The 26,231-nt window shown below is 42.9% G+C and overlaps 1 protein-coding gene across 1 annotated transcript in view; it reads left to right on the forward strand.

Annotated features, from left to right (window-relative positions):
* The window catches only part of pkp2 (plakophilin 2), a gene marked incomplete at its 5' end in the record, with an annotated part of 29,487 nt that extends 13,158 nt beyond the window's left edge, over positions 1-16,329 (forward strand). The window contains 4 exons of the mRNA XM_083652886.1: positions 9,644-9,797; positions 10,926-11,118; positions 11,634-11,721; positions 15,615-16,329. Coding sequence (XP_083509012.1) covers positions 9,644-9,797; positions 10,926-11,118; positions 11,634-11,721; positions 15,615-15,683 — 504 coding nt within the window. The 3' untranslated portion in view covers positions 15,684-16,329. The remainder of the gene's footprint in view (positions 1-9,643; positions 9,798-10,925; positions 11,119-11,633; positions 11,722-15,614) is intronic.
* Positions 16,330-26,231: the final 9,902 nt, after the last annotated feature.

A 26,231-nucleotide genomic window follows, 5' to 3' on the forward strand; every position in this document is an offset into this window, starting at 1 on the left:
CATCTTGCCTCCGACGTGGGTTCACTGACAGCATTCCCTCTCTTGCCTGTCTGCACTGCACTAGTTCTCTGCCTCCCTCTGTCTCTAGCGTCACGTGACCGTTGCGCCGTGGAGAGAAGCATAAATGCAGCAACATGAGCGACACTTTATTTTTCGTCTGCGACCATGTGCTGAGCGACACTTTCTAATAAGTATAAATTAAGCTTAAGGAGGGGCAGATGCATTTCAGTCTTTGGCGTTTGAGGTTTGGGGTTAGAGTCCTGGATGCTGCTCCCTAATGTCATAAATGTTTAGAAGAGATCGATTCACCCAGGTCAACTACTGACCTACAGGTGACTACACACTTTTACACGACATGGATTAGCCCAAGTCAACTACTGACCTCCAGGGGCCAGTTGCACCAAGTGATCTTACGACTGGTCTTAAGCTAAGCCAGTCGTAACTTTACGACCTAACAGCTACGCCGGTTGCACCAATAGGGCGTAAGCCTTTTTCTCAATAAGACCGGTCGTAAATATTACGCCTGGTCAGGAGGAGGCGTAAGGTGCCTCTTAGATGGCTTTTGATGCAAGATGGCGGCTGTGTGTTGTTTGGTGTCGCCTGCTCGCTGTGCCCGACAATTCTGTGCTATCCTTCTGATCCTGCTGGCGCTGAAAAGCATAAAAGAGCCTACTGGAAGAAGGATGGTGGGCGAAACGATGGCAAATATGCCCAACTTTTATATCACTGACGACCCAGCGGACAACAACCACACCAACAAACACTTTGGCTTTGGCCAGGCCGTGGCTTTCACCTCCCTGCTGCGGGCTGCCTGGCGGCCTCTCATAGGAAAGGGAAACGTGAATAACGGACTTCTCATCTCCGTGTGCCTGCTGCTGTCGGGGGATATCCATCCGTGCCCCGGTCCTACTGGGGGAACGGGACCAGGACCCAACAACGAGGGCCGGCTGATGTGGCGGCTAACCCAGCTAGCCACAGTTAGCCCGGCTAGCCAGCTAGACATGACATACATTACATTACGTCATTTGGCAGACGCTTTTATCCAAAGCGACTTACAATAACACATTTTTGTCAGCAATAGAGCAATCTACTATGGAGCACAGTCTATGATAACTACAACTTCTGAAGGAACAGTGGTACAAGTTTAGGTTAGTGGTACAAGTTTGGGTTAGTTTTTTTTTTTTTTAGAAAGAGAGAGAACGAAGTTAGATCAAGAAGGGCCCAGATGGAGCCTGAAAAGGTGAGTCTTTAGTCTTTTCCGAAAGATCGGCAGTGATTCAGCTGTCCTGACCGAAGGTGGAAGCTTGTTCCACCATTGAGGTGCCAGGGACGAGAAGAGTTGAGATCGGGATGAGCGACGTTTGGTCAGAACGTCCTGTCTATAAAAGGCAGCCAAACGTGGAATAGTCTCCCCGTCTCCATAAGGGACAGCCCGACCCTTGCTACTTTTAAAGGTAGACTTAAACAATGGCTGAAATCCAACCAGTCATTTCAAGATTCAAGATTCAAGATTCAAGATTTTTATTGTCACTCCATGGTACAAGTATCACGTGTGAAATTCTTGTGCTGTGGACTCCGTATACAACATAGTACAAATATAACAGGGCATATGAGTGCAAAAACAACAAGAGACACAACACGCAATAAGGTAGTATAGTGATAAGACAAGTCAGAGACAGTGGCATATTCACTGCACATAGGTGCACATGTAATGTGCATACTTTAGACTTGCTTAAACATTTTAAATTTGACATACAGGTGCAAATAGCATATACCTTATTAAACATACAATTAAACATTAGACATACGTAATGGTAGCAGCTACAGTAGGGTACAGTACGGCTACTACACTATTTGTGTATGTTAAAGAGCATGGAGCAGGGTAATTCCTTTGCTAAATTTATACTTCACCTTGTCCCTATGTCCATTTGAAAAGTTAATGCATCATTAAAAAAAAAAAAAAAAAAGTTTGAAAAAAAATATGGAGAAAAACACCTTCCTTTTTCAGAAGGAAATAACAGACTTTTATTCTGTTAGACAAAGTCTGCTACGTCACAGTGGGGAGTGGCTCCCGCGTGCGTGTCTCCCTCTCCCCTCCCACTGTCGTCAAATCCATGGTCAAATCAGTCGCATTTCAGGACAGATAGCAGGTCAGGTACGTACGCTAGTCAAAGTCAATCAGTCAGCCAGTTAGTCGGTCGGTTAGTTGGTAGTAGGGCTGGGTCGGTTTGAAAATTTTAAAACCGGTTCGATATTGCTGTCTAAACCGGATCAAACCGGTATACCGATTTTTTTTTTAATTACATTTTTTTTTTTTTTTTTTTTTTCCCAAGCAGGGCTCCCGAGTGTGGCCCATAACTGTCTGTAGTGCAACTTCAGTCCACCTGATAGCGATAATACACCTCTAAGCTGGTATTGTCAACCAGCAATGATACTGAATAAAAAGAAGCAGGACACCTGTGTAACAAACACACCCTGTATTTATTTCTCATAACTATTCAGCTCAACTTTTCTTCTAAACATCAAAATAATAAATGAAATAAGACTTCTGCCTATAGTGCAACTTGAGAAAAAGGCTAATAAAAACACAAGCAGTGCAATCAGAATGGATTGGCTTACAGCTGAGCTGCCTTATAAACTTCAAAACTCACAAATTCACACAATATAGGGCCTAGGCATGGGTCGGTTTGAACATTTTGAAACCGGTTCGATATTCCCCCAAAAAACGTATCAAAGCGGCTGCAGTTGGTGGCGATAATGCACCTCTAAGCTGGTATGCTGCCAACCAGCACGAACACTGAATACAAATAAGCAGAACCTTTTAACTGTAACAACACACTGTTTTTATTTCTCATAACTATTCAGCTTAACTTTTCTTCAAACATCAACATAATAAAAAAAATAAGACTTTTGCCTACTAGTGCAACTTGAGAAGAGGCTAATACGAACAATAGTGCAATCAGAATGGACTGGCAAAAAAAAAAAAAACTTTAAAAAAACTTAAAAAAAAAAAAAAAAAAAAAAATCTTTTTTTTTTTTTTTTTTTTTAGGTTTTTTCGGTTTGCACGTGATCAAACCGGTTTGGGCTCGGATACCGAACCGAACCGGTAAAACCGGAAATCGACCCATGCCTAGTTGGTAGGTTAATCACTAGTTAGTTTTTAGTATATAGTTAGTCATTTAGTCAGTAGCTGCCTGTAGTAAGTCGTTGTCAGTGAGTTTTGGGTCGGGTGTCGCCAGGTTACTGCATGCAGATAACAAGTCAGCTCCACTCTGCTGCTGCCTGCTGCCTGTCTGCGTGACACAGTCTCTTTCTATCTCTCTCTCTCTCTCTCTCTCTCGGTGTGTGTGTGTGTGTGTGTGTGTGTGTGTGTGTGTGTGACTGTGTGTGTGTGTGTACCTGCTGTCTGCGCGGTGACACGCTCTCTATCTCTCTACTCGTCTCTCTCACTCGCTCCGGGAGGGAGGGAGGGAGGGGAAAGAGCGAGTGGAGGGGCGCTCCGTCAGTCCCCCCCTCTCTCTCTCTCTCTCTCTCTCTCTCTCTCTGACTCGGTGTGTGTGTGTGTGTGTGTGTGTGTGTGTGTGTGTGTCGAATTACAGTCCGCACCTCGGCCCGCCTCCGCTCGCTTGTGTGTGTGTCGAATTACAGTCCGCACCTCGGCCCGCCTCCGCTGCTCAGGCTCCTTCACAACTCTCTCTCCGCGGTCCGTTGTGGGCTGTTCCTGCTCTCTTTCACTGTCAAAATTAGCCTGAGGCCCATCACATGCATGTGCATAAACATTTGCTACCTCCTCTTCCTCCTGAAAACCGGCGTTAGCATCCATAGTGTGTGACTGACAGCCCTGACCTAAGTGACTACAGACAGAGGGACAGACGAGCATGCCTGGCGACTCCCCTTTCTGACGTCAGAGTTTTATTTCAAAATAAAAGCTCAAAAAGTAAAACGACCCCAGAAGTCACTGTAGTGTATATGTAAGTGTCTTAATGTGAAAATCGAGTTCCTCCATAATTCACCTACACATTGACTGATTGGGGTCTCTAACCTGCACCATGCTCTTTAAGGAGTCTCGTGGCCTGTGGGAAGAAACTGTTCCTCAAGCGATTTGTGCATGCTTTTGGAACCCTGTATCTCCTCCCTGAGGGTAACAGGGAGAACAGGCTGTTTGTAGGGATGGTTTGTGTCTTTGATGATCTTCAGGGACCTCCTGAGGCACCGCTGGTTATACAGTTCATGCAGTTCTGGCAACTCACATCCTGTTACGTGCTGGGCCGCGCGTCTCACTCTCCGTAGCGCCCTGCGGTCCATGGTGGTACAGTTCCCGTACCAGGTGGTGAAGCAGCCAGTCAGCAGGCTTTCAATGGTGCCTCTGTAGAAGTCCCTAAGGATTTCTGGCCTTAGCCCAAATTTCTTCAGGCGCCTGAGTCTGTGTAGTCGCTGTTGGGCCTTTTTGACAACAGTGGCGGTGTGACCGGCCCAAGTCAGGTCCTGGTGGATGTTGACTCCCAGGTACTTGAAGCTGTCCACCCTTTCCACCACTGTGCCGTTGATGGTGATTGGGGGGTGTGCGCCCCCCCCCCCCCTCCTGTAGTCTACGATGATCTCCTTGGTCTTGGAGACGTTCAGAGAGAGGTGGTTGTCCTGGCGCCATTGTTCCAGGGCCCCCACCTCCTCTCTGTAGGCCGTCTCGTCGCCCCCGAGATCAGCCCCACGACTGCTGTGTCGTCTGCAAACTTCACGATGGTGTTCGAAGTTTGAGTCGCCACGCAGTCGTGGGTGTAGAGGTCGTACCAGAAGGGGCTGGAGACGCACCCCTGGGGCGCTCCTATGCTGATGGTCAGTGGGGAGGAGGTGAGGTTGCCCACCCTCACCACCTGGCGGCGGTCTGTCAGGAAATCCAGGATCCAGTCACACATTGCTGTGTTTAGTCCCAGATCCTTGAGCTTGCATACCAGCCTGGAGGGTACTATGGTGTTGAATGCTGAGCTGTAGTCCACGAACAGCATTCTTACATAGGTGTCCTTCCCCTCCAGGTGGGACAGGGCGGTGTGGAGCACGTGTGCTACTGCATCCGCTGTGCTCCTGTTGGGGCGGTATGCAAATTGTAGCGGGTCGTGGTCCGGGGGGAGTGTGGGGCGGATCTTTGATATGACCAGCTTTTCAAAGCACTTGCTGGCTATTGGCGTGAGGGCTATTGGGCGCCAGTCATTGAGGCTGGTCACTTTCTGCTGCTTGGGAATGGGGATGATTGTCGCTGCTTTGAAGCAGGAGGGAAATCGTCGGAGGGAGAGAGACTGGTTGAAAATGTCTGTGAATACGCCTGCCAGCTGGTGGGCACAGGCCTTGAGGGCCCGGCCGCGGCCGCCTTGCGTGGGTTGATACGCATGTGTCCACAGGTAATATGCTTTCATCTCTTTTTTTGTGTATTGCTATGTATGTTTATTTTTTGTATGTGTAATTGCTGCTATGTATTTTAGAGTGTATTGCTGCTACTTATGTTTTACGTATTTTTGAGTGTACTGCTGCTACCTATGTTTTACGTATTGCTACTACCTATGTTTTACGTTTTATGTTTCTTGTGTTTTATGTCTCTTGGGGACAACGGATGGAAATTAGCCTCGTGCTAAATCCGTCAATTTTTACACTTTTATTATGTTCCAGGTTTTATTATCTGTTCCATGGTTTTTGTGTTCATTGATTTTGCACTGTCCCGTCCAAATAAACAAATAAATAAATAAATTACAGGCACAGGCTGCTGTGATTGAGTCCTCACCGTCCTCATCGTCGTAAAGTTGCCTTCGAAGCATGACGTTCGATTATAATGAACTAGTTGTGTGGCTTAGCCTTCCCAAATGTTGAGGGTTGTTTTTTAGAATTTAATACATAGAATTGGGAACGTTACATTCAATTTCATTCAGACTGCCTGGCACTAATCGCCGCCATTTTCCCCCGGAGCTTCCACAGGAGGAGGGGGGTGGGAGGAGGGAGGGTGTAGTGGCGCACATACAGTAGTGGGTGATGGCGCAAGGCACATTTTTGGGCCAATCAGGGCACATTCCCCGGCAATTCACATGGACGCGCATTGCTACGACCACCAACTGGATTTACGCCAGTTGGTGCAACAGGCGTAAATCCACTCTAAAGACTGGTCTTAACTAAGACCGATGTAGGAGTTACGACCAGGCATAGTTAAGACCACTTGGTGCAACTGGCCCCATGTGACTACACACTTTTACACGAGGTGCATTAGCCCAGGTCGACTACTGACCTCCAGGTGCATATGAGCAAAGTCAGCAACAGATATTGGCCCAGTGGTATGGATGGTTAGAAAAACAGGAAATGGGGTGTTGGTTGTATCGCCGGAATTTGGTAGATTCGTATACACTCTTTTACACAAGGTGCATTAGCCCAGGTCAACTACCTACCTGCAGGTAACCACACTCTTTTACACAAGATGGATTCACCCAGGTTGACTACTGACCTCCAGGTGCATATGAGCTATTGAACCAGTGGTATGGATGGTTAGAAAAACAGGGAATGGGGTTTTGGTTGTATCGCCGGAATTTGGTAGATTGGTATAATTTTTTGTTTCTGAGTAGTGGGTGAGTTTTCTAGCCCATGTGCAAAATTTGGTTACTGTGGGCCTTAGGGTTTCTGAGATATACACAGTTTTACGGAAGAAAAATAAGAATAAACAATATACAATAAACATAGCAATAGGATAAAAACAATAAAAAATAAAGTGTAAATGCAAATGTTTTTCAGCAGACCAATGACGGTGTTGGCTGGGACCAGAGCCGTATATAGAGCAGAGTCGCGACATCTCCATTCACTCCAATGGACCAGTTTTTTTTACTCTCAAGTGTTCCAGGAAGTAAGGTTCTGGAATTAAGCAGCACTGTCGAGTTGAGCAAAATGGACAGTTTGTGTTGTACTTTGAAAGTTTTTTTTTTTTTTTTTAGAATCAAATTGTACATTATCAGCTTTATTTTAGCATTCAAAAGTAGCGCGAGACCGCTTCCTGGCTGTTCATTGGCTAATGAGCCACACATTTTGGTCCTCCGCTGACGCCACTCTCTCTCTAAATTGCTCTGGCTGGGACCAAAGGCCCGGCCAACAGAGTTGGCGGGAGGTTGTGTTTTCGGCCATTTGTTTGTCTGTTTGTTTGTTTGTCTGTCTGTCTGTCTCCCTTTCTGTTTGTTTGTCATCAGGATATCTCCAAACATTATGAACGGATTTGCACAAAACAACTTAGCAGAAAGGTTGGTCATGGGCAAACTTAGAAGTGATTAACTTTCCACGCCCACTGGCCAAAAGGGGGCGCTGTAATGGATGTAAACTTCCGCTGTAAGGAATGTAAACTTCCAAACGGATTCACGTAACACCAAACACGCAGAAAGGTTGGTCATAGGCCATGGCCGAACTGATTAATTTTCAACGCCCCCTAGCCAAAAGCGGGTGTGGCAGTGGCCGTGGCCAATCGCAAAAAAAAAATCACGTAACACCACAAAACTTTGTAGATAAGTAGGTCATGGGCCAACTTGGAACTGATTAACTTTCCACACCCACTGGCCAATAGGGCGTGTTGCAATGGGCGTGTCCAATCACAAAAAGGCGCATAACTTCCACATGGATTCACATAACTTCACAAAACATTGTAGAAAGGTTGGTCATAGAGACACTGCATGAAATATAGGCCACGCCCATCATTGGGGAAAGCTCTCATTCACCTTCATACACCAGCGTCATTTTCCTTGAATTAAACATGGCTAAAAGCTGTTGTGTGGCGGGCTGCACAAGGAAGGAACAAGGAAGCCGTTGAGAAGAAAAGTGTGGATTGCTGTAAGGAGAGAGGGCTGACACGGCTCATCATGGCAGAAGAGGGGTTGCGTTCATGCATGGGTCTCAGGATATTTTGCTCTGTATTGACTGCCAGTACAGGGTGCAAAAGGCATGTGAAGTCTCACTGACTTGTTAGCTAACATACGATAGTTAACTTAGCATCAATCCACTTCAACAGCAAGTCATGCCAGTCACTCAAACTAGTCTGAAAAGCATAGCTGTATTTCAGCTTTTTAAATAAAGTAAAATTATTAAGCAATATATTCAAGATTCAAGATTCAAGATTCAAGATTCAAGTTTATTATTTGTCCCCGAAGGGCAATTTGTGTGCAGCAGACATAAAAAGCATAGCGAATACATGAAAAAACAGAAACATGAACAAATTAAAACAAACATGGAGCATGGCAGCAGTTTTCCAGCAGAAAAAGGATCAAGTAAACACAGGATAAAATAAAATAAAAACAAAAATAAAAACACACCTCAAAGGATCTGTACGATGTACTTAAAAGTAGTAAAGACACGTACAATGTACTTAAAAGTAGTAAGAGACACGTGCATGAACTTAAAAGTAATAAGAGTCCAGGACTATTTGAGCTCACATAAATAGGTAGGTAAAAAATAAATAAAGATATATCTCGAATATAAAATATATAAAGAATATTTATAGCAGCAATACCTACCTAAGAAGAGAGACAAGGAGAGAGAGTGCATCATCTCCTCCGCCCAGCAGCGTTTAAGCTGCACGAGAGACAGAGAAAAGAGAGCGAGAGAGAGAGAGAGAGAGAGTGCACTATCTCCTCCTCTCAGCAGCATTTAAAGCTGTTATGGAAACAGGAACGAAGGACAGTTTATATCTGTTTCTCGTAGCCCTCGGAACCTTTAGCCGAAGGCCCGAAGGGAGCAGCACATACTCTGAACAGAGAGGATGAGTATCGTCCATGCGAATGGACATGGCCTTTTTAAGCACCTGTTTGTTAAAAATGTGGTCCAGGCTACTAAAATTTACTCCGGCTATTTTTGATGCCGCTCTCACGATCCTCCCGAGAGAGTTCCTCCCTTGAATACCAAGGTTTCCATACCAACAGATAATAGAAAAAGAGATTACAGACTCGATATAGGCACAATAAAATAGTTTCATCAGAGTCCTGTCAACCTGGAATCTAGCAAGCTTCCTTAGGCAAAAGAGACGTTGTTGACCTTTTTTGCACAGCATTTCACAGTTTAGATCGAACTTCAACTTGCTGTCAAAAATAGTGCCAAGATATTTATAATTGGTCACCAAGTCTACTGGTTGCCCATGGACAACACTGTTCTGGGGAACTGGGGAGGATCGTCTAAAATCAACACAGATCTCTTTAGTCTTTGAGACGTTAAGTTGGAGGAAGGCTTCTTCACACCAGGACAGAAAATCATTTAAAACCTGGCCATGACCGACCTCATCCCCATCAAGCAGGCTGACAATAATAGAGTCATCAGCGTACTTGATGATGAATCTGTCGGCATGACGGCTAAAACAGTCATTTGTATACAGAATATACAAGAAGGCAGACAAAACACACCCTTGTGGTGAGCCGGTCGAGGATGTTAAGAAGCTGGACAGAGTTCCGTTTACTTTTACTTGTTGTGATCTATTTGTAAGGAAGTCCAAGATCCATCCAACAAGACCTGCGTCTAAACAAAAAAGGCGTACAAGTTTCTCAACTAAAATGTGAGGCTGGATCGTGTTGAACTGCTACCAGTCATTCTGTGAGAGTCGCTGTCAGTCACACATATCGTACAAATGGTCCATTTTGTGTGTTGCAGGTGACGGAAGCCATCGCTCACACCATTGTACTGCGGGAGAATGGCCTTCAGCAGGTCAGGAAGATGTTACAGGAGGGAGAGAGTGATGTGAGGAGGACGGCCGTGTCGCTCGTGAAAAACCTCTCGCGATACCGGGAGCTGCACCCTGACATTGGTAAATATTCCATTTAAACTTGAGGTACTTTGGGGTACTACTTGACATTTGAAAACCAGTCTGTTAATTTTGTTTGCACAAGAGAGTTATTTGCGTTGTTCAGAATCCGTTTTTGTATTGCTAACTCAAATAATGAAAAGATGAAACCAATGGGCACATTAGCTGCAAGCTAACAAACTAGCCGAAAGGATTATAGAAGAATGATAGAGTAAGAAAATAATTCAGATTACATGAGAAAGTTATGACCTAAACGAAATTATGGATTAGCATCGCTCATTCAGCTGAACATAGGGAAAATTTTAGTGCATTTTGTGAATAATAAGTTTAAATTGCTCATAATACCAACTGGCAAGGCACCAAAGCAAGGCCGTATCTAGCTATGGGCAGGGGTGGGCTAAGCCCACCCAGACATGAGTCTTGCCCACCCAATCAAAAGTTAGGAAAATGTTGTAACAAGCTAAGTGTTAGCAGTGGCAATGACAGGCAGAGAGAGAGATGATCTCCGTTTTAGTAGCAGATCCTGTGCCCTATACAACACAAGACTACAGGAAATACCATTTATTGCACTAGAACACACTCACCCACACACAGCATCTCAGAGGGGGTCACTGAACTGCACACCCGACTCACGCATGGTGCCAACATTTTAACATTGTGAAGCAATGTAATTAACATGCAGAACAGCACTATAATACCAATAAGGTAAATACATGTAAAATAAGTTGTTGGTCCCCTATAGTAAACATAAACATAATGAACATAAACATCTTCCCATATCTGTCAACCTGTCACAAGTAGGTGGCTGACTCCTACTGGAACAATTTGGTGTACCCATTACCCTTAACTCTGGATATGGCTTTTACACCCTGCTTCAAATCGTTCTTCATGAATTAGAATATAATGCAACTTAATTCCCATCCCCGAACCCACAACCTCTGGCAACCTACCACCAAAGTTTCCCCCTACCAGCCCACCCTAATGTAGCAGGCTAAAATCGGCCCTGCACCAAAGTCTCATTTGTTGTTCAGGTGCTACCGAAATGTTCAGTTCTCGACTTAATTCGGACATCTTGGGGAAAACTGCACTATAGATTTGATTCCACTTTGTTTTCCCCCCATCATCCTGAAGTCAAGCAGGTGTTGCCAGAGCTGGTGGCGATGCTGCCCAACAACGACACGGCCACGGACCTGCCCACGGAGGTGACGGCCTCCTTGTGTCACATCCTCGTTAACCTCAGCCAGAACGACACGCAGCACATCAAAGCCATCGTCAGCCACGGCGCCCTGCCCAAGATCATCAACATCAGCACCAAGGACAACGGGTCAGTTAGAGCTCAACCCATCACTGCTCGTAACTTGAAGTGCTGATATACAGCACTCCAAGAGGCAATGAAGTATGTATGATTTGGTGCAAAGCAAGATCATATAATACAAAACATAACTTGAAACAGTAAGAACTGCTGGTAAACTAGGTTTTTTGGCCTGGCTTTGCGATGCTAATAGTATCTAGTGTCCCAATTTCCAGTTCGGAAGTAATATTTTGCCCAGTAAGACAGCTGTCTGCTATCAAGTCTATTCACCTCATGTAGAAGATAAAGACTAGCTTGAGAGACTAACAGGAGGTGTAAACACAATCGTAAGAGATTGTGTTTACACTTCCTGTGGCAGCCTGCTTCCAGTGAGTCACTAGCTTTGACCAGAGACGATCTCTGGTTTGAGCAGGTAAAATAGCCGGCGTTTTGAACAGGAAGTCTTAACACAAACTGGTCAAGTGGGCGGGGCTGCATAAGGTGAATAGGAAGGGGGGAGAAACTAATTTCACCTTTCTATTTCACAGCTATGGGCCAACGAGGGCGGGTCAGGCAGCATGCATCGTGCTACACAGCATGTGGAGCCACAGTGAACTCCATGGAGCCTACAGGAAGGTGGGTTCTTATGCATGTGCATGTAGATCAGTGGTTCCCACACTGCTACTACAGGGGGTACTTGAGAGAAAGGGGAAAATGGAAACATGTAAGAATAAATCATGAAAATAAACGAAATGTTACAATACATCTGCTCAGGAGGCACTAATTGCAAGTCTTTCACTCCATTTCTTATTTTGTAATGTTAAATTCTTCGAAAGGTGGGTTATCATTCATTTATTGCATCATATTAACACGTTCACTGCCAATGACGTATTAATCCGTCAAAAAAAATCCAACGGTTGACTGCCAATGACGTATTAATACGTCAAAAAATTTTTTTTTTTTTTTTTGACCGTGGGATGTGCATCTAACCCTTTTACATCTCTTATATCAATATTGGAGCCACCGAACATGTACAACCCATTCCACCGACCCACTAAGTGGCGACAGTGCTCTCCCAGACTAGAGGAAGGCAAGCAAAAATCAGTGTGAGGAAGCCATTCTCGTGAAAATGGATTGGCGAAAACACTTTCGTTTTCGCGCTGATTGCTGGCGGTGCGGGATTGCAAATTTGCATAATAGATTACGGGTGGAACACACTTTGAAACACGCAGCATAAATAAGACCAGAATCGCAAAAGCTTCATCAAAGCTCTCAACACAAACCACAAGAAACGAGCGAGCCGATCCAGACTTGCACAGCGGCCGCCAGCAGACAGGCAGCAGCAGCAGAAGCAGTGAGCCTGGTGACGCGAGGTTACAGCAGCAAAAGAAACGAGCTTATGACACGCCCGCTGCAGCCAAGAAGAACACACACGGAGGGAGGAGTTTGAAGGAGAGGGGTGTTTCCTGCTGTTATGGAGGAAATTACTGTTCAAAACTATTGTTTAGATGTCTGACGTCTTACTGATGCCAAAAATGAATGGTTAAAGTGACTGTTCTATCGAATTTCACAAAAAGCCGTTTATCTCAGAATAATTTTTCAGACGCTGAAACCATGCTGTATTCAACTGCTAATGCTTACATAACTACTAACTCTACAAACTAACTCTTTTAGACAGAGAAAGCACACATTCTATTAGTTCTTTTGAGATAGACTATTGTAACGCCATTCTAACAGGCATCCCTGCCAAACTCACCCACCGTTTTCAAGTCATCCAGAACTCTGCAGCACGGATCATTACCCGCTCAAAATCCACTGATCATATAACACCCCTGCTCATTCAATTACACTGGCTCCCTATCCCCCAACGAATCAAATTTAAAGTCCTACTGCTAACATTTAAAGCTCTCCATAATCTATCCCCCACTTACCTCACAGACCTCCTTCAGCCCTACACTCCCGCCCGTTCCCTCCGGTCTTCATCAGCAGCTCTATTAGAAATACCCCCCGTCAAGCTCAGCACAATGGGTGCCAGGTCCTTCTCACATGCCGCACCTACACTCTGGAATTCCCTTCCCCCCCATATTCGCACACTGGACTCCACAGAATTTAAGACTGCTATAAAGACCCATCTATTTAAACTTTCTTACTCCCTCTAATTCCATTTATTTAACTCTGTCATAACCTCTGTCCGCCAAACTGTTATTATTATGTTTATTGTACTATATTTTAACTGTGTACTTATTGTGTTTTTGTTGTACGGTGACCTTGAGTGTCAGGAAAGGCGCCTTCAAATAAAATTTATTATTATTATTATTATTATTATATTGTGTGTTCACAAAATCTTAGCAGAAAAGAATCCTCGGGTCTTGAAAGATGAGCCAGAATCCTCAAAAAAAACCTCTGGCAGAACCTACCTACAGTAAAAAAAAAAACGGCTGGCAGTGAATGTGTTAATAGTTTTCTCTTGCCGTTTTTTAAAGTGTAACTAACCCCCAAAACACTTTTTTTCAGCTTTTAACCAATATATATGACTTTGGGGGTGATGTGTGAAGAATGCTGGTCAAAATTTCCACATTTGAGAGCAAACTGTTGCCATTCTGCCATTTGTATCTTTTTTCAGCAGCCTACCTGGCATAAGCGCCCTCTATGGGTGGAACACTGCTTTTTTTTTGCCCTCAAATGAATGGGAGATTTGGTACAACCTGACGTCACATTGTCCCCAAAGACTATGGGATTTCAAGATAGTTACTCCCCTACTCCCCCTGTACCCTTTCGGCTCCTCACAACTCCAAGCCTATTCCCATGATGTCACTTGACCTGTTAATCACCTGTTAATTGAATACAATCGCCTGTTATATTCCTACCAACTCCTATGTAACACAATACTATCAATAAACGCCACTATAATCATAAAAGGAAGGACATGGCACTGTGTTGCTGTAAATCATTCCCAACCTTTTTCATACTAAGAGGTTATTTTTTATGGGGCTTATTATGATGAGATTTGGTCTCTCAGATGCAAATCTGATTTTTATTTTATTTTTTTATGTACCCTAGATATGATTTTGTCCAGAATTCCATATATCGTCGCTGTCGTTCCAGGACCTCGAATCTCCAAAACAGCAACTTTTCCAGGAAGTTAAAAAAACCTGTTTACTCTTAAAATACTGAACCAAACGTCGTCAAAGTTGGCACATGTCTTAATTATAGTTAGTTTCCCGCTGAATGTGTCATTACTTTATTAATATCTTACCTGGATAAGCTCAAATGATGTTGTTTATATTATCAGTCCGAGTTGGAAGCACTCTCTCCCGGCCAGTCAGGCGGGAGAGCCTCTGAGCCTCTCATGGCCGAGGCGGGGGCTTTCGTATGGGGTGAGAACAGTCTGACATAACGTAGCGCTAACGTTACTTTATTCTCGTCAGAAAACACTCCGATTTGCATGTTAAAACAAGTTTGCAGCCTAGGAATAACTGGAAAACATTTGATTGATCTATTTATGTCAGACGATGCCAGAATCACACAAAACCAGCACCGCACAAAGCACACAAAGTCAGCAGCGTGCCTGGTGACTTTTCCGGGGAAGTCCTCATGAGGTGGGGCGGAGCATGGAGGTCTGACTGTCACATACACTGCCCTGCGCTGCAGTAACTTTTAACAAGAATCACGAAAAGCCCCCAAACGAAAATTAAAAACAGATTTCATGGCGCGGTATATCGCAAGTTGGACGAGGGAGTGACGTGGAGAAATCTCGCATTGTGATTACATGAGCGTGAGAGCGGGGCGTTTGTCCTCATTATTGTGCTGTCCTCTCACGTCACTAGTCTCTTTTAACGATAGATACAGACGCCACATACACATACATGCAGAAACATAATTCAATTTCTAGTTCGCCACTGAATTACCAAATTGATATAACTTTCAACCATTTTGAGCAACGCTGTTTCCATACAGGCCACCAGCGTTGGCTAGTTGTTGATATTTATAAAGATATTGCAGCTCTCATATAAATTATTTTCGAGGCGGTGGGCAAACTGTAATGGCGTCGATTTCTGAAAAAAATTCCTGAGCTGAGCACAGCCAAAGAGTATAGTATAGACAAGAGTATATGTCATTTCTTGGTTTTTTCCATAGGTTTTTTCAAATCACCGTTTTCTTACATATCTGGGGGGTAAGTCCCCCTTTAAGCAAAATGTTGGAGTAAAGGAAATCAGGGAAAGGGGGGTACTGAAGCCAAAAGAGTTTGAGAACCACAGCACTACAGCATACCGCATGGTTTCATAGGATAAGGATAATAGCGGTGTTTTCTTAAGTGTTTGCCAATCATCTAGGCCGTCCCTCTCATTTATATTTAACTATGTCATGGGGCTTATTTCGTTTTGCATCCCCAATGTAGTATTTTGACGAGCCTTGTCTTAGGACAAGAGACACATTTTCCCTTTTGTATCCAGAGAAGTTTGACAGAACCACTGCAATACCATATGAATTCAGTGTTGTCAGTTTGGTTGCATCTTCTCTCTCAACAGGCTGGCTATAGGAAAGTGGATTTCATCAATGCGAGAACAACAAAGGCAGTGAACTCATCGCGAGACTGAGCCCACATAACAAAGTGAAGTTGAAGCATGCTTGTCAACCTTGTTTACAGTTTTGGTCCAAAATCATTCAATGCTAACCTGACACTGCCAGACGGGAACAGTATTGGATGTGCGTCGCCGGTTTGTGAACACAATACCGCCCCCGTCTGGCAGAGGCAGGTTAATTCAATGCACTGTTGTGTTGAATCAAGCATTTTTCCCCTGTGCTGTAGACTAAAGTTTGTCAATTGTACCCAAGTTTCCCACTGAAACCAATTGGTCTAACTACTGGTCACACTGTCGGACAAATGTAGAAACTTTTCCCCTGATATATACCAACTGATGACTGAAGACAAGAAACTAAAATGGGAAATATTAATCTATCCTGTTACCGTAAAAATTGTTTGTGTAGTGTTTTTTCTACTTGTTAGTATACCGGTATGTCAGCTCCACTCGACAGTTTAGACTGCTGCTGTGTATTCTCAAGCACTTCAGACGTTACTGTAATTATACAGAGAACCAGAAAGCAATTATGAAGGATTAAAATCAAAGAAGGAAAAACATCACTAATTGTCAAACTAAGATACTAGTATAGAAATGTATATACCGGTAAATGACATTTGTAAACACTTTCCCACTTAATGCACAGAAACTAGCTGATCCATACAGTAGCCCCTTGCCTTCTGGCATTTTCTGAATGTTTTCCAGACATGAATAAACATTTGTAAATTATCTTTGTTGTTCATCATTTCTATGTTAATCACAAATGCACAGAGACAACAGCTCATGAATCACTACAGGTGAATTATCGTAACTTTTCCCCATTAAATTACTTATCTTAATGAGTATTCTGCACAGAAATCATTATTGAAAAAGGCGAGTCATTGCCAAGCCATTATATACAGTAATGACAAATTAATGTGCTTCCGTTTTCCATTAATTTAGTATTTACATCTCCTTATATGCCATTTCTGTTAAGTACTTTTCATTACCGTCAACAAACAAAAGTAAAGTTGCGTCATTCATCAGAAAAGAGGCGGTCGGTGCCAGCGGAATAGACTACTACACCATCAGATGTTAGCTCTTAGCGTTCACACTTGTCAGTCTTGTGTTGGTCAGTGTTTTATCCAAGGGCAGATCTTGGAGACTTTGCGGCCCTGAAGTAGCATTGACCTTGCAGGGTGAGCTGCACTGCGGTATAGCTGGGGGGGGGGGGGGGGGGGGGGGGGCTGGGCACCGATCAACATCACCCCTCCTCCCAGGCTCCGTCACAAGGCTGGGGTCAGAGAAAGAAAACACAAACAAAAACCATGTTTAATGGTTGGATAAAGATGGGGATGAGGTCACTTTCAACTTGGAGGGAAATTAAAAGTGTTATTCTTTAATGCCGATCTGTATCATAAGGATTCTGGTACATTGGACTGTAGACAGTGGAGAGAGACTGGAAAGGTGTGTGTGCTAGGGGTGTCACAATATATCATCCCACGAAATTTCGCGATAGTAAAACGTCACGATATGTATCGTTGAGATGAAATCTCATATCGTGATCTTTTTTTATATATATATATATATATATATATATATATTTTTTTTTTTTTTTCAAAAATAGACTAAGAAACGTCTTTGTTTGTTGAAGTTCAATGTGTGGAAAGTAGTTCAGTTGAACAAGTCTCTGAAGAGACACATGAGAAGTTATACAGGAGAGAAACCATTCAATTGAGTTTCTGGCAAAACTGTTTACTTGACAGGAAAAACTGAAGATGCATAAAAAATAGACTAAGAAAAGTCTTGTTGTTTGAGTTTGAAGAAAAACTGAAGATGCATAATGAGAATTTATACTGCTGAGAAACCTTTTAGTTCGAAGTAAATCTAAGTGACGGTGTAACTCATTCTATTTCAAGATAAGCCTTATCTCCAATCTCATGTTTTTTCTAGTTGTTATTGTAATAACAATTTCCCACAACAGCATGTTTTGTATTTGTGCATTTCAAATAAAATACTACTTTTCCAGTCATATATTGTCATTATTCAAGTTTAAAAAAATATTGTTAAAATCGTATCGTATCGTATCGTTATCGTGAACCCAGTATCGTGATACGTATCGTATCGTGAACTGAGTGTATCGTGACACCCCTAGTGTGTGCCTGTGAGAGAAGTATAATGATGTGAGCCAGACTGAACACATCATCAGTGCCTAAAAATAGCACCTCCTCAGAAATCCCTTGCTCAAATGTTTTTCTTTCTTCGACAGACAAAGCTAAACCAGTTGAATTGTTGTACAGTATGACAACTAATAAGCTGTTGAAATGTTACAGTCTGTAGACTCTGTAGGCGGACTATCCAAATAAAGTGTTACCGAATAATGTTTCTTAAATTGATCATTACAATTAAGATGTGAACCTTTATTATGATGATTGCAACTGAAGAATTTAGACTAACTGTATTAATCCTCCTTCCAGACATGAATACTGTACTTGGCTGCGTTTCCCAACAAAGAAGCTTCTTAAGGAGTTAAAAAGGAGTTAAGAAGGCTCCAAGTGTTCCCCAATTTTAAACACTAAAGGGTGCATGAAAGAAAGGAAAAAGGGAAAAACACAACAGTGGACACTATATTATTATCTCCTTTTGCCTGACGCGGCTGAATCTGCGAGTGTTTCGTCGTTAAGAAGGTGTTAAGAATGCCCCAGACCCTTCTTACAAAACCTTCTTAACGAAAGATCATCTTAGGCTAAGAAGCAATCGGGAAACGCGTTGGCTTCTTACGGGAACCTTAAGAAGGGTCAAAGAAGCTTCTTAGCGCTAAGAAGCTTTTGGGAAACGCATGCCTTCTAACGAAAGATCATCTTAGGCTAAGAAGCAATTGGGAAACGCGTTTGCTTCTTACGGGAGCCTTAAAGGAGAACTTACCTCCAAAACACTTTTTTTCAGCTTTTAACCAATGACTTTGGGGGTGATGTGTGAAGAATTCTGGTCAGAATTTCCACATTTGACACCAAACTGTTGCCATTTTACCATTTGTATCATTTTTCAGCAGCATAACTGGCATAAGCGCCCTCTAAGGGTCGAACACTGCTTTTTTTTTTTTCTCAAATGAATGGGAGATTAGGGGCACACTGACGTCACAGTGCCCCCAAAGACTATGGGATTTCAAGATAATTACTCCCCTACCCCCCCTGTACCCTTTCGGCTCCTCAGAACTCCAAGCCTATTCTTATTGAAGTTTGCTCTTAAAATACTGAACCAAACGTCGTCAAAGTTGGCACATGTCTTAATTATAGTTAGTTTCCCGCTGAATGTGTCACTATCTTACCTGGATAAGCTCGAATGATGATGTTTATATTATCAGTCCGAGTGGGAAGCACTGTCTCCAGCGCAGGCAGGCGGGAGCGGGCGGGAGAGAGTCGGTACTGTAAACCTCATGCACTAGCGCCAAGCTCCGGCGGCGCGCGCAGCAGAAGCTGGGCTCTCTCGGTGTGTCTGTGTGTGTGTGTGTTTTGCTGTGCGGATTGGGTTTGACCGTTTGATCAAGCAAGTAGCTCCTGTGCTCTTAAAATACTGAACACCACGTTGTCATATTTGACATATGTCTTCATTGTAGACAGTTTATCGCTGAATGTGTCATTACATTATAAATATCTTACCTGGATAAGCTCTAATTATGTTGTTTATATTATCAGTCCGACTTGGAAGCACTTTCTCTCGGCCAGTCAAACGGGAGAGTCTGCACTCTCATGCACCCGCGGGAGCGCGCACAGCAGACAGACTGTGAATGAATGGGCGGAGGAGGAGGAGGAGAGATCCGACAGGCTACTCAGCTACTGTGCCCGTCTGTGAAAAGCGTCCTGTCCAGTCGCACCTTCGCAAAAAGATGCGAGATTCCCTCAATCGCACAAAGAAAAATCGCACACCAGCTATTTCTGTCTGTGTTTGTTTGTTGCTCCGTGAGGTTACAGAGCACCCCATGCATGGAGGAGCCAGGCTGTTTCGCCAGCCAGGGCGCAGCCTGCAACTGCGCTGAGAGGAAAACTTTTGCACAACTTTTAACAAGAATCACGAAAAGCCCCAAAACGCAAATTAAAAACAGATTTCATTGCGCGGTTTATCGCTAGTTGTACGAGGGAATGACGTGGAGAAATCTCGCATTGTGTTACCCCAGAGCGGGGGGTTTCTCCTATTGTGCGGTGATGCTGTAACGAGCCCATGTCACTTTGCTCTCGTAACGTAGTTTTGACACCTGCCATAGAGATACATGCAGAAAAATAATTAAATTTCTAGTTCGCCACTGAATTACCAAATTGATATAACTTTCAACCATTTTCAGATTTTCTGTTTCCATACAGACCAACAGCGTTGGCTAGTTGTTGATATTTATAGAGATATTGCCCCTCTCAAATAAATTATTTTTGAGGCAGTAGGCAAACTGTAATGGCGTCGATTTCCGAAAAAGAATCTCGACTTGAACACAGCCAAAGAGTCCAGTATAGACAAGAGCATATGTCATTTCTTGGTTTTTTTCCATAGGTATTTTCAAATCACTGTTCTAATACATATCTAGGGGGTAAGTCCTCCTTTAAGAAGGGTTAAAGAAGCTTCTTAGCGCTAAGAAGCTTTTGGGAAACTCCCAACAAAGAAGCTTCTTAAGGAGTTAAGAAGGTTCTTAAGGAGTTAAGGAGTTAAGAAGGCTCCAAAGAAGTGTTTCCCAAACGCCTTCTTAACAGCCTTCTGTACCCCCCTTATATTTTGTGCCTGTTGCACTCCCTGGTCCAGCAGCTGGATATTGATATTCATAAGTTATTTTTTATATTCATAATAATTATTATTATGATTATCCATAATCACTTATCCATTGGTAACTTCATCCCTCATACCTCATATCAACATTTCATGCTTACTCAGAATTTTAACCCCTCAAATGCCAGTTTACTGTACTTACTGTACAATCAAATTTACAGTAGAAAAGACAAAATATGATTTTTTTGCCTTCCCATCAATGCCACCTGGATATCCCCCTGTGGGACTATTTTAGCCTTGGATTTGTCACATTTTTCGCGGAGGAATTATTTTCTTACTTATTTCATCTTTTGAGAATTCCAATCCTAATATTTTTTGCCTGTCGCGCATCCGCCAGATATTGATCGATAAACGACGAAACGCGCCGGCTCTGTGACACGGAAGTCCACAGAAGAACTACAGAAGACGACCCGGATGTTTTTCATGAGCGATCTTTGACATCCGGGTGACTGGCCTGTGGTGACCTGCTCCCAGAGCAGCACGGGGCAGCGAAGAGAGGCATCCAGGGAGACATCCGCACCGCACCCTCCAGCAACATTAGCCGAGAAAGAGCCTCGTTTCACGGCATTGGATTTACTGTGCATCGGTGCTTTGAGCGCACCTCAAACCGGGAGCTCTAGAAAGCTCCTACAACTACAGAACACAACGATATTAGAGATCTAGAGTCAATTTTCAACGCCGATTCCGGCCATGCTATTGGCGAGTCTCTTCGACGAACGAGCGCGGAGATACGGACGTACTTTCAATGAAGGTAAATTTCAGAAAAAAACATGAAACTGCCAATTTTGCCAAAGAATAACTCATAACTCAAATCAACTCTCAATAACTGTCAAACTAGATGAATGATGAATAGTTTGACAGTTATTGAGAGGTTATTTGAGTTAATGAGTTATTAATTTGAGTTAGTGTGGACCAGTGATGTCACTGGTCCACACTTTAACACTCAATAACTGTCAAATTAAATGACAGACTTCAAAACCGTTTACAGTTTTCTGATACACTACTGATGTTCTAATGATACAAAGCTGGTTGAAAATGGGCGGAGTGTTCCTTTAAGAGCTAAAGAAGGCTCTTAAGAAGGGTTCTTAAGAAGGGTTCTGTGAAAGGTGCTATATAAATCCACAACATTCTTATTATAAAAGGAATCCAGGAATCCATTCTGATTAGAGGAATATAGCCTACGGTAAAACATTTAAAACACAAGTAACCATATTACATAGAGGAGAGATTTTCAAGTGTTCCCCAATTTTAAACACTAAAGGGTGCATGAAAGAAAGGAAAAGGGGAAAAACACAACAGTGGACACTATATTATTATCGGTAACACTTTATAATAACGTTCAGTCGTAAGTGATTTATAAGCATTTAGTTAATGATGAACTAATCACTTACAAAACATGAATATACATTTGTATATTATGAATAAGTGCTATGTTAACATATCACAAATGCGTTGTAAGTCATCTATAAACTTTTAGTAAATGAAGTGTTCCTCACCTGTTATAAATGATGTGTAAATCATTTACAATTAATTTACAAGGCTTTCTGCATCCCCTAATCTAAAGTGTAAACCATTCATCACACATAAATGTGTTACATACAAGGGGGAAGATCTGTCAAAATTGAAGCCAATGTGGAAGTGCACTTAAACCTGCATTCTTTCGAATGCCCTGCAGGGAGCATCCCATTGGTCTCTGTGGACTTCTGTTTTCCCACAGAGCACGGCCTGCTATTGGTCCGTGATCGGCGAACTGTGTGATCAGTGGACAGGCGACCTGTCAATCACGCCCCAAAACATAGTCTGCAACTACAACATAGTCTGAAACTAGCAATTGAGACATACATTAGGAAAGTGTTTACTGAGGCCATACTCCCCCCCCCCCGATTTTTTATCCCATTTTTATCCCCCATTAGTGCTCATTTTAATTTATTTATCCTGGTTGCTACTCCACCCTCTGCCGATCTGGGGAGAGCCGAAACTGGCTCCATGCTTCCTCTGAGACATGGGCAGTTAGCCAGCGGCTTCTTTTCACCTGACAGAGGAAGCTTCACCGGTAGGACATAGCACGTGGGAGGTTCACGCTATTCCAATCAGTTCCCCTCCCTCTGAACAGGCGCCCTTAACGACCAGAGGAGGAACCACATTAGCAACCAGGATATTGCATGTTTTGGTGAAGGGGGTTCCTATATGAAGGAAACCCCCGGGAGGCACGGGGAGAACATGCAAACTCCACACAGAAAGGCCCTTTTGACGACCCCACCCGGGCGGTGGGCACTCGAGGACATACGGACGGGCACGCATTCCTTCAGCGTTCACAGCGTCCCAGGTGGGAATCGAACCCGGGACCTTCGAGCTGTGAGGCGACAGCGCTTACCACTGCACCACCGTAACCCCCTACTGAGGCCATACTTGAGGCTTCAAAACAGAAGTCCACAAACCAATGGGTCGCCCCCTGGCAAAGAGGACACTTCCTTGTATGTAACACATTTATGTGTGATGAATGGTTTACACTTTAGATTAGGGGATGCAGAATGCCCTGTAACTGAATTGTAAATTATTTACACATCATTTACAACGGGTGAGGAAGACTTCATTTACTAAAGGTTTATAGATGACTTACAACATATGTTAACATAATGTTTATTAATCATCTACAGATGTATATTCATGTTTTGTAAATGGTTAGTTCATGATTAACTAAAGGCTTATAAATGACTTACGACTGAACATTATTATAAAGTGTTACCGACCCTTCTTACAAAACCTTCTTAACGAAAGATCATCTTAGGCTAAGAAGCAATCGGGAAATGCGTTGGCTTCGTTGGCTTCTTACGGGAGCCTTAAGAAGGGTCAAAGAAGCTTCTTAGCGCTAAGAAGCTTTTGGGAAACGCATGCCTTCGTAACGAAAGATCATCTTAGGCTAAGACGCTTCTTAGACCCTTCTTAAGGCTGCTTAAGAAGGGTCTAAGAAGCTTCTTAGCCCTAAGAAGCTTTTGGGAAACCCGGCCCTTGTCTTTAAAAATGTGGGACACAAGTTTTGCAGTGAGGTCAATGGAGCAACATGCTGCATCCTGCAGAGGGCAGTGGTGTTGTAGCATTCACTTCACTCACATCAGTCGTCACAGTGGGGTGTGGAAATGTGAAAGCAGAATCCCCAGACTTGAGTTTTAAATCATATAAAATATTGCCGTCATCAAATAGAATTTTTATCTTTCATATAGTTGATTATTCCACATTTCTAAAAGCGATTTAACGCTCAGATAAAACTCGCCTTTCCATATTTCTGGAGCTTAACTTTTCCCTACTTTCTTAATTTCTCTCATTCTCTCTAATCACTCCACTTAGTGAAATATTTAGTAGGTTACAATGTCCATGATTGCTAATTAAGCCTTAGTTATAACAGAGAAAAGCTCGGATTACCTTCCAGCACTATTTGTTTTTCCAGCCACACCCTGTTGTGATGTAGTTATTCAACCAACTTTTTGTGGAGAGGCAAGGGGCTTAATCCAACAAGCAATTAGTTTATTTGTCCTTTTAAGAACAATCAAGCCCAATTCTCTTACTAACTCAATCGATATCGATATAATTCCCCTTGAAGAGTCACCCAGGATGACTTACTTTCCTTGTCAGCATTCGGCTATAGTGTGTGAGAGATAAATAGACGACTCTGAGCCTGAAGAATGATATTTATACCAACATAGAAATAATATACAGTATGTCCAAAATACCAAAATAGCCAACAGTAACAGGTGTCAAGACACATGAGAATATGTTTGTTTGCTGTGGGAGTTAGGGTGGAGCGGAGGGGAACAGAACAGTGCTGCCTGCGAGTCGCCACAAAGTCACTGAGCCCATTTAAAACATCACATCTTCAGAGTGAAAGAAAGGGATTCTTTCAGCAGTGGAAAGAGAAGCCAATCTGTGCGTCTTGCCTTTTGCTTTACACTGAGGCCATTGTCAGTGGTGTCAGCACTCAGGGTCAATTGCTATCCATTGATATAATCACTGGAGAACATTGGGGATGTAAAATGAAGCCACCGACCAAATGCATGTTATATCTTGCATAACTCTCTAGAATCTTGCATAACTCTCTAGATATCACTTTCATGAGGTTTGTTCAACAAGCCAAACAAGACATGTTATAGTTTCTGGAACTACATGTGGCTAGAAAAACCCCTCTGATCTCCTAAGAATGCATGGAATGAAGTACCACCCTGTCACAAACAGGGGCAGGGAGTGTTACGGGAGGCTCTGAGTAGCTATGCTTGGTGCTTTGTGTCAGAAGGAGATGACAGCACTTCACAGGTAGCCTGCTGCACCCGTCTCTCCAAAGACACTAGTGCACAATGAACAATGAGAGAGGTCGGATCGAGAAGTGACATGTAGCTGTCTGCAGTCAACATTTTGGCCTGTACACCTTTCTCAAGACTCAATGCACAACTGAAATGTTCTCCTGACACTGAGGGAATATCTATCTATTCAGTTCCTGGAACTCTGCGATAACACCCTTGAACTACACTGAAGATGAATTAGAGCCTGTATGAGGCTTGATGTTCTTCCATCCAGGGTGGAGGAACTGGAGAAGATGAAGTGCACCTGGTATCCAGCAACACTGATCATTGATTACCTATGTACCCAAACTCAAATTTGGTACATGCTGTAAAGAAGAAGAGGAAGAAGAAGAATGGTGAATTAATGGTTTTAAAAACCTTCTGAAAGAATTCTTACTGAGTAAGCTAGAGTAATGTGTGAGCCTTTCAGTGTAATGATTTTTGAAGTTATGTTGGTTTATATCTCTTGTTCTTTTAATCCTTGACTGTTCTGTATTGTTTATATGATGTTATGTGTGTTATGTGTTACTGTATGTCATGTTTTTTTATAAGAGCAGGGACCATGATGGAAATAAGTGTTTACACTTTTGCACTTTTTGTTATTATTTATCCAAAATAAAATGAATCAATCAATCAATCAAGAATAAGAAGAAGAAAACAAAATAATAAAAGAAAAAAAATGAATCAATAGTGACTGGAAGACTGGGAATTATTGTCCCCTTTTCACTGAGTCAACAAGCCAATATCTGGCAATACAAATAATCATATAATGACAACCTGTTCTATTTTTGTGTACATGCACTTCTAGTTCATTTGAAATAATTATGAGGTGTTGGTGGGTTTATCAGGTGGTGTTGCCTGCAACAGCTGACCATTATGTAACCTCAGGCTGGCACTCATGGTAGGTTGTTCTGTGTTTGAGGGTGAGATGCCATCAGATTCACCCACTGTCTTGTTGTGTTGTGCGTGCGAGCAACTGGTCTCTGTGTTTGCTCCCCTTTTTGATTTCTGGCTCTAAAGTTGATTTGCCCTAGGTTTTAAAGGCAGCTTGACAGTATGACATTCAGGTTTCAGCTGGCAGTAGAGAAGCAAATATTTTGGAGATTGGGGAAGCAATGCTGGTAGAAAAACAACAGCTTCTCTCAGAGAGCAGAGCCAGAGGACTTATGGAAAGAGAAACAAATGTGTCACTGCTATGACAGATGCCCCAGTTACACCCTTGCAAATATAACTTAATTAGACTGAAAGCAGAAAGTTGCAATTGGAAAGCTTTTCCTCCCACACCTAGATCCAAAATAGTCTGGTCAGTTTAGGCAAAATGGCTGCAAAAAATGATTAACATTTGAGCGAATGTTTTTCTGTTCATTTAGGGCCTAATAAACAAAAAAATGCAAGGAGCCCAAAAAATTAGCTAGGCGAAGTCCCTGAAACGGCCACGCCCAGTTTT

This window comes from Poromitra crassiceps (genome assembly GCF_964638095.1).
Source record: "Poromitra crassiceps genome assembly, chromosome: 2".
NCBI classification, from domain to species: domain Eukaryota; kingdom Metazoa; phylum Chordata; class Actinopteri; order Beryciformes; family Melamphaidae; genus Poromitra; species Poromitra crassiceps.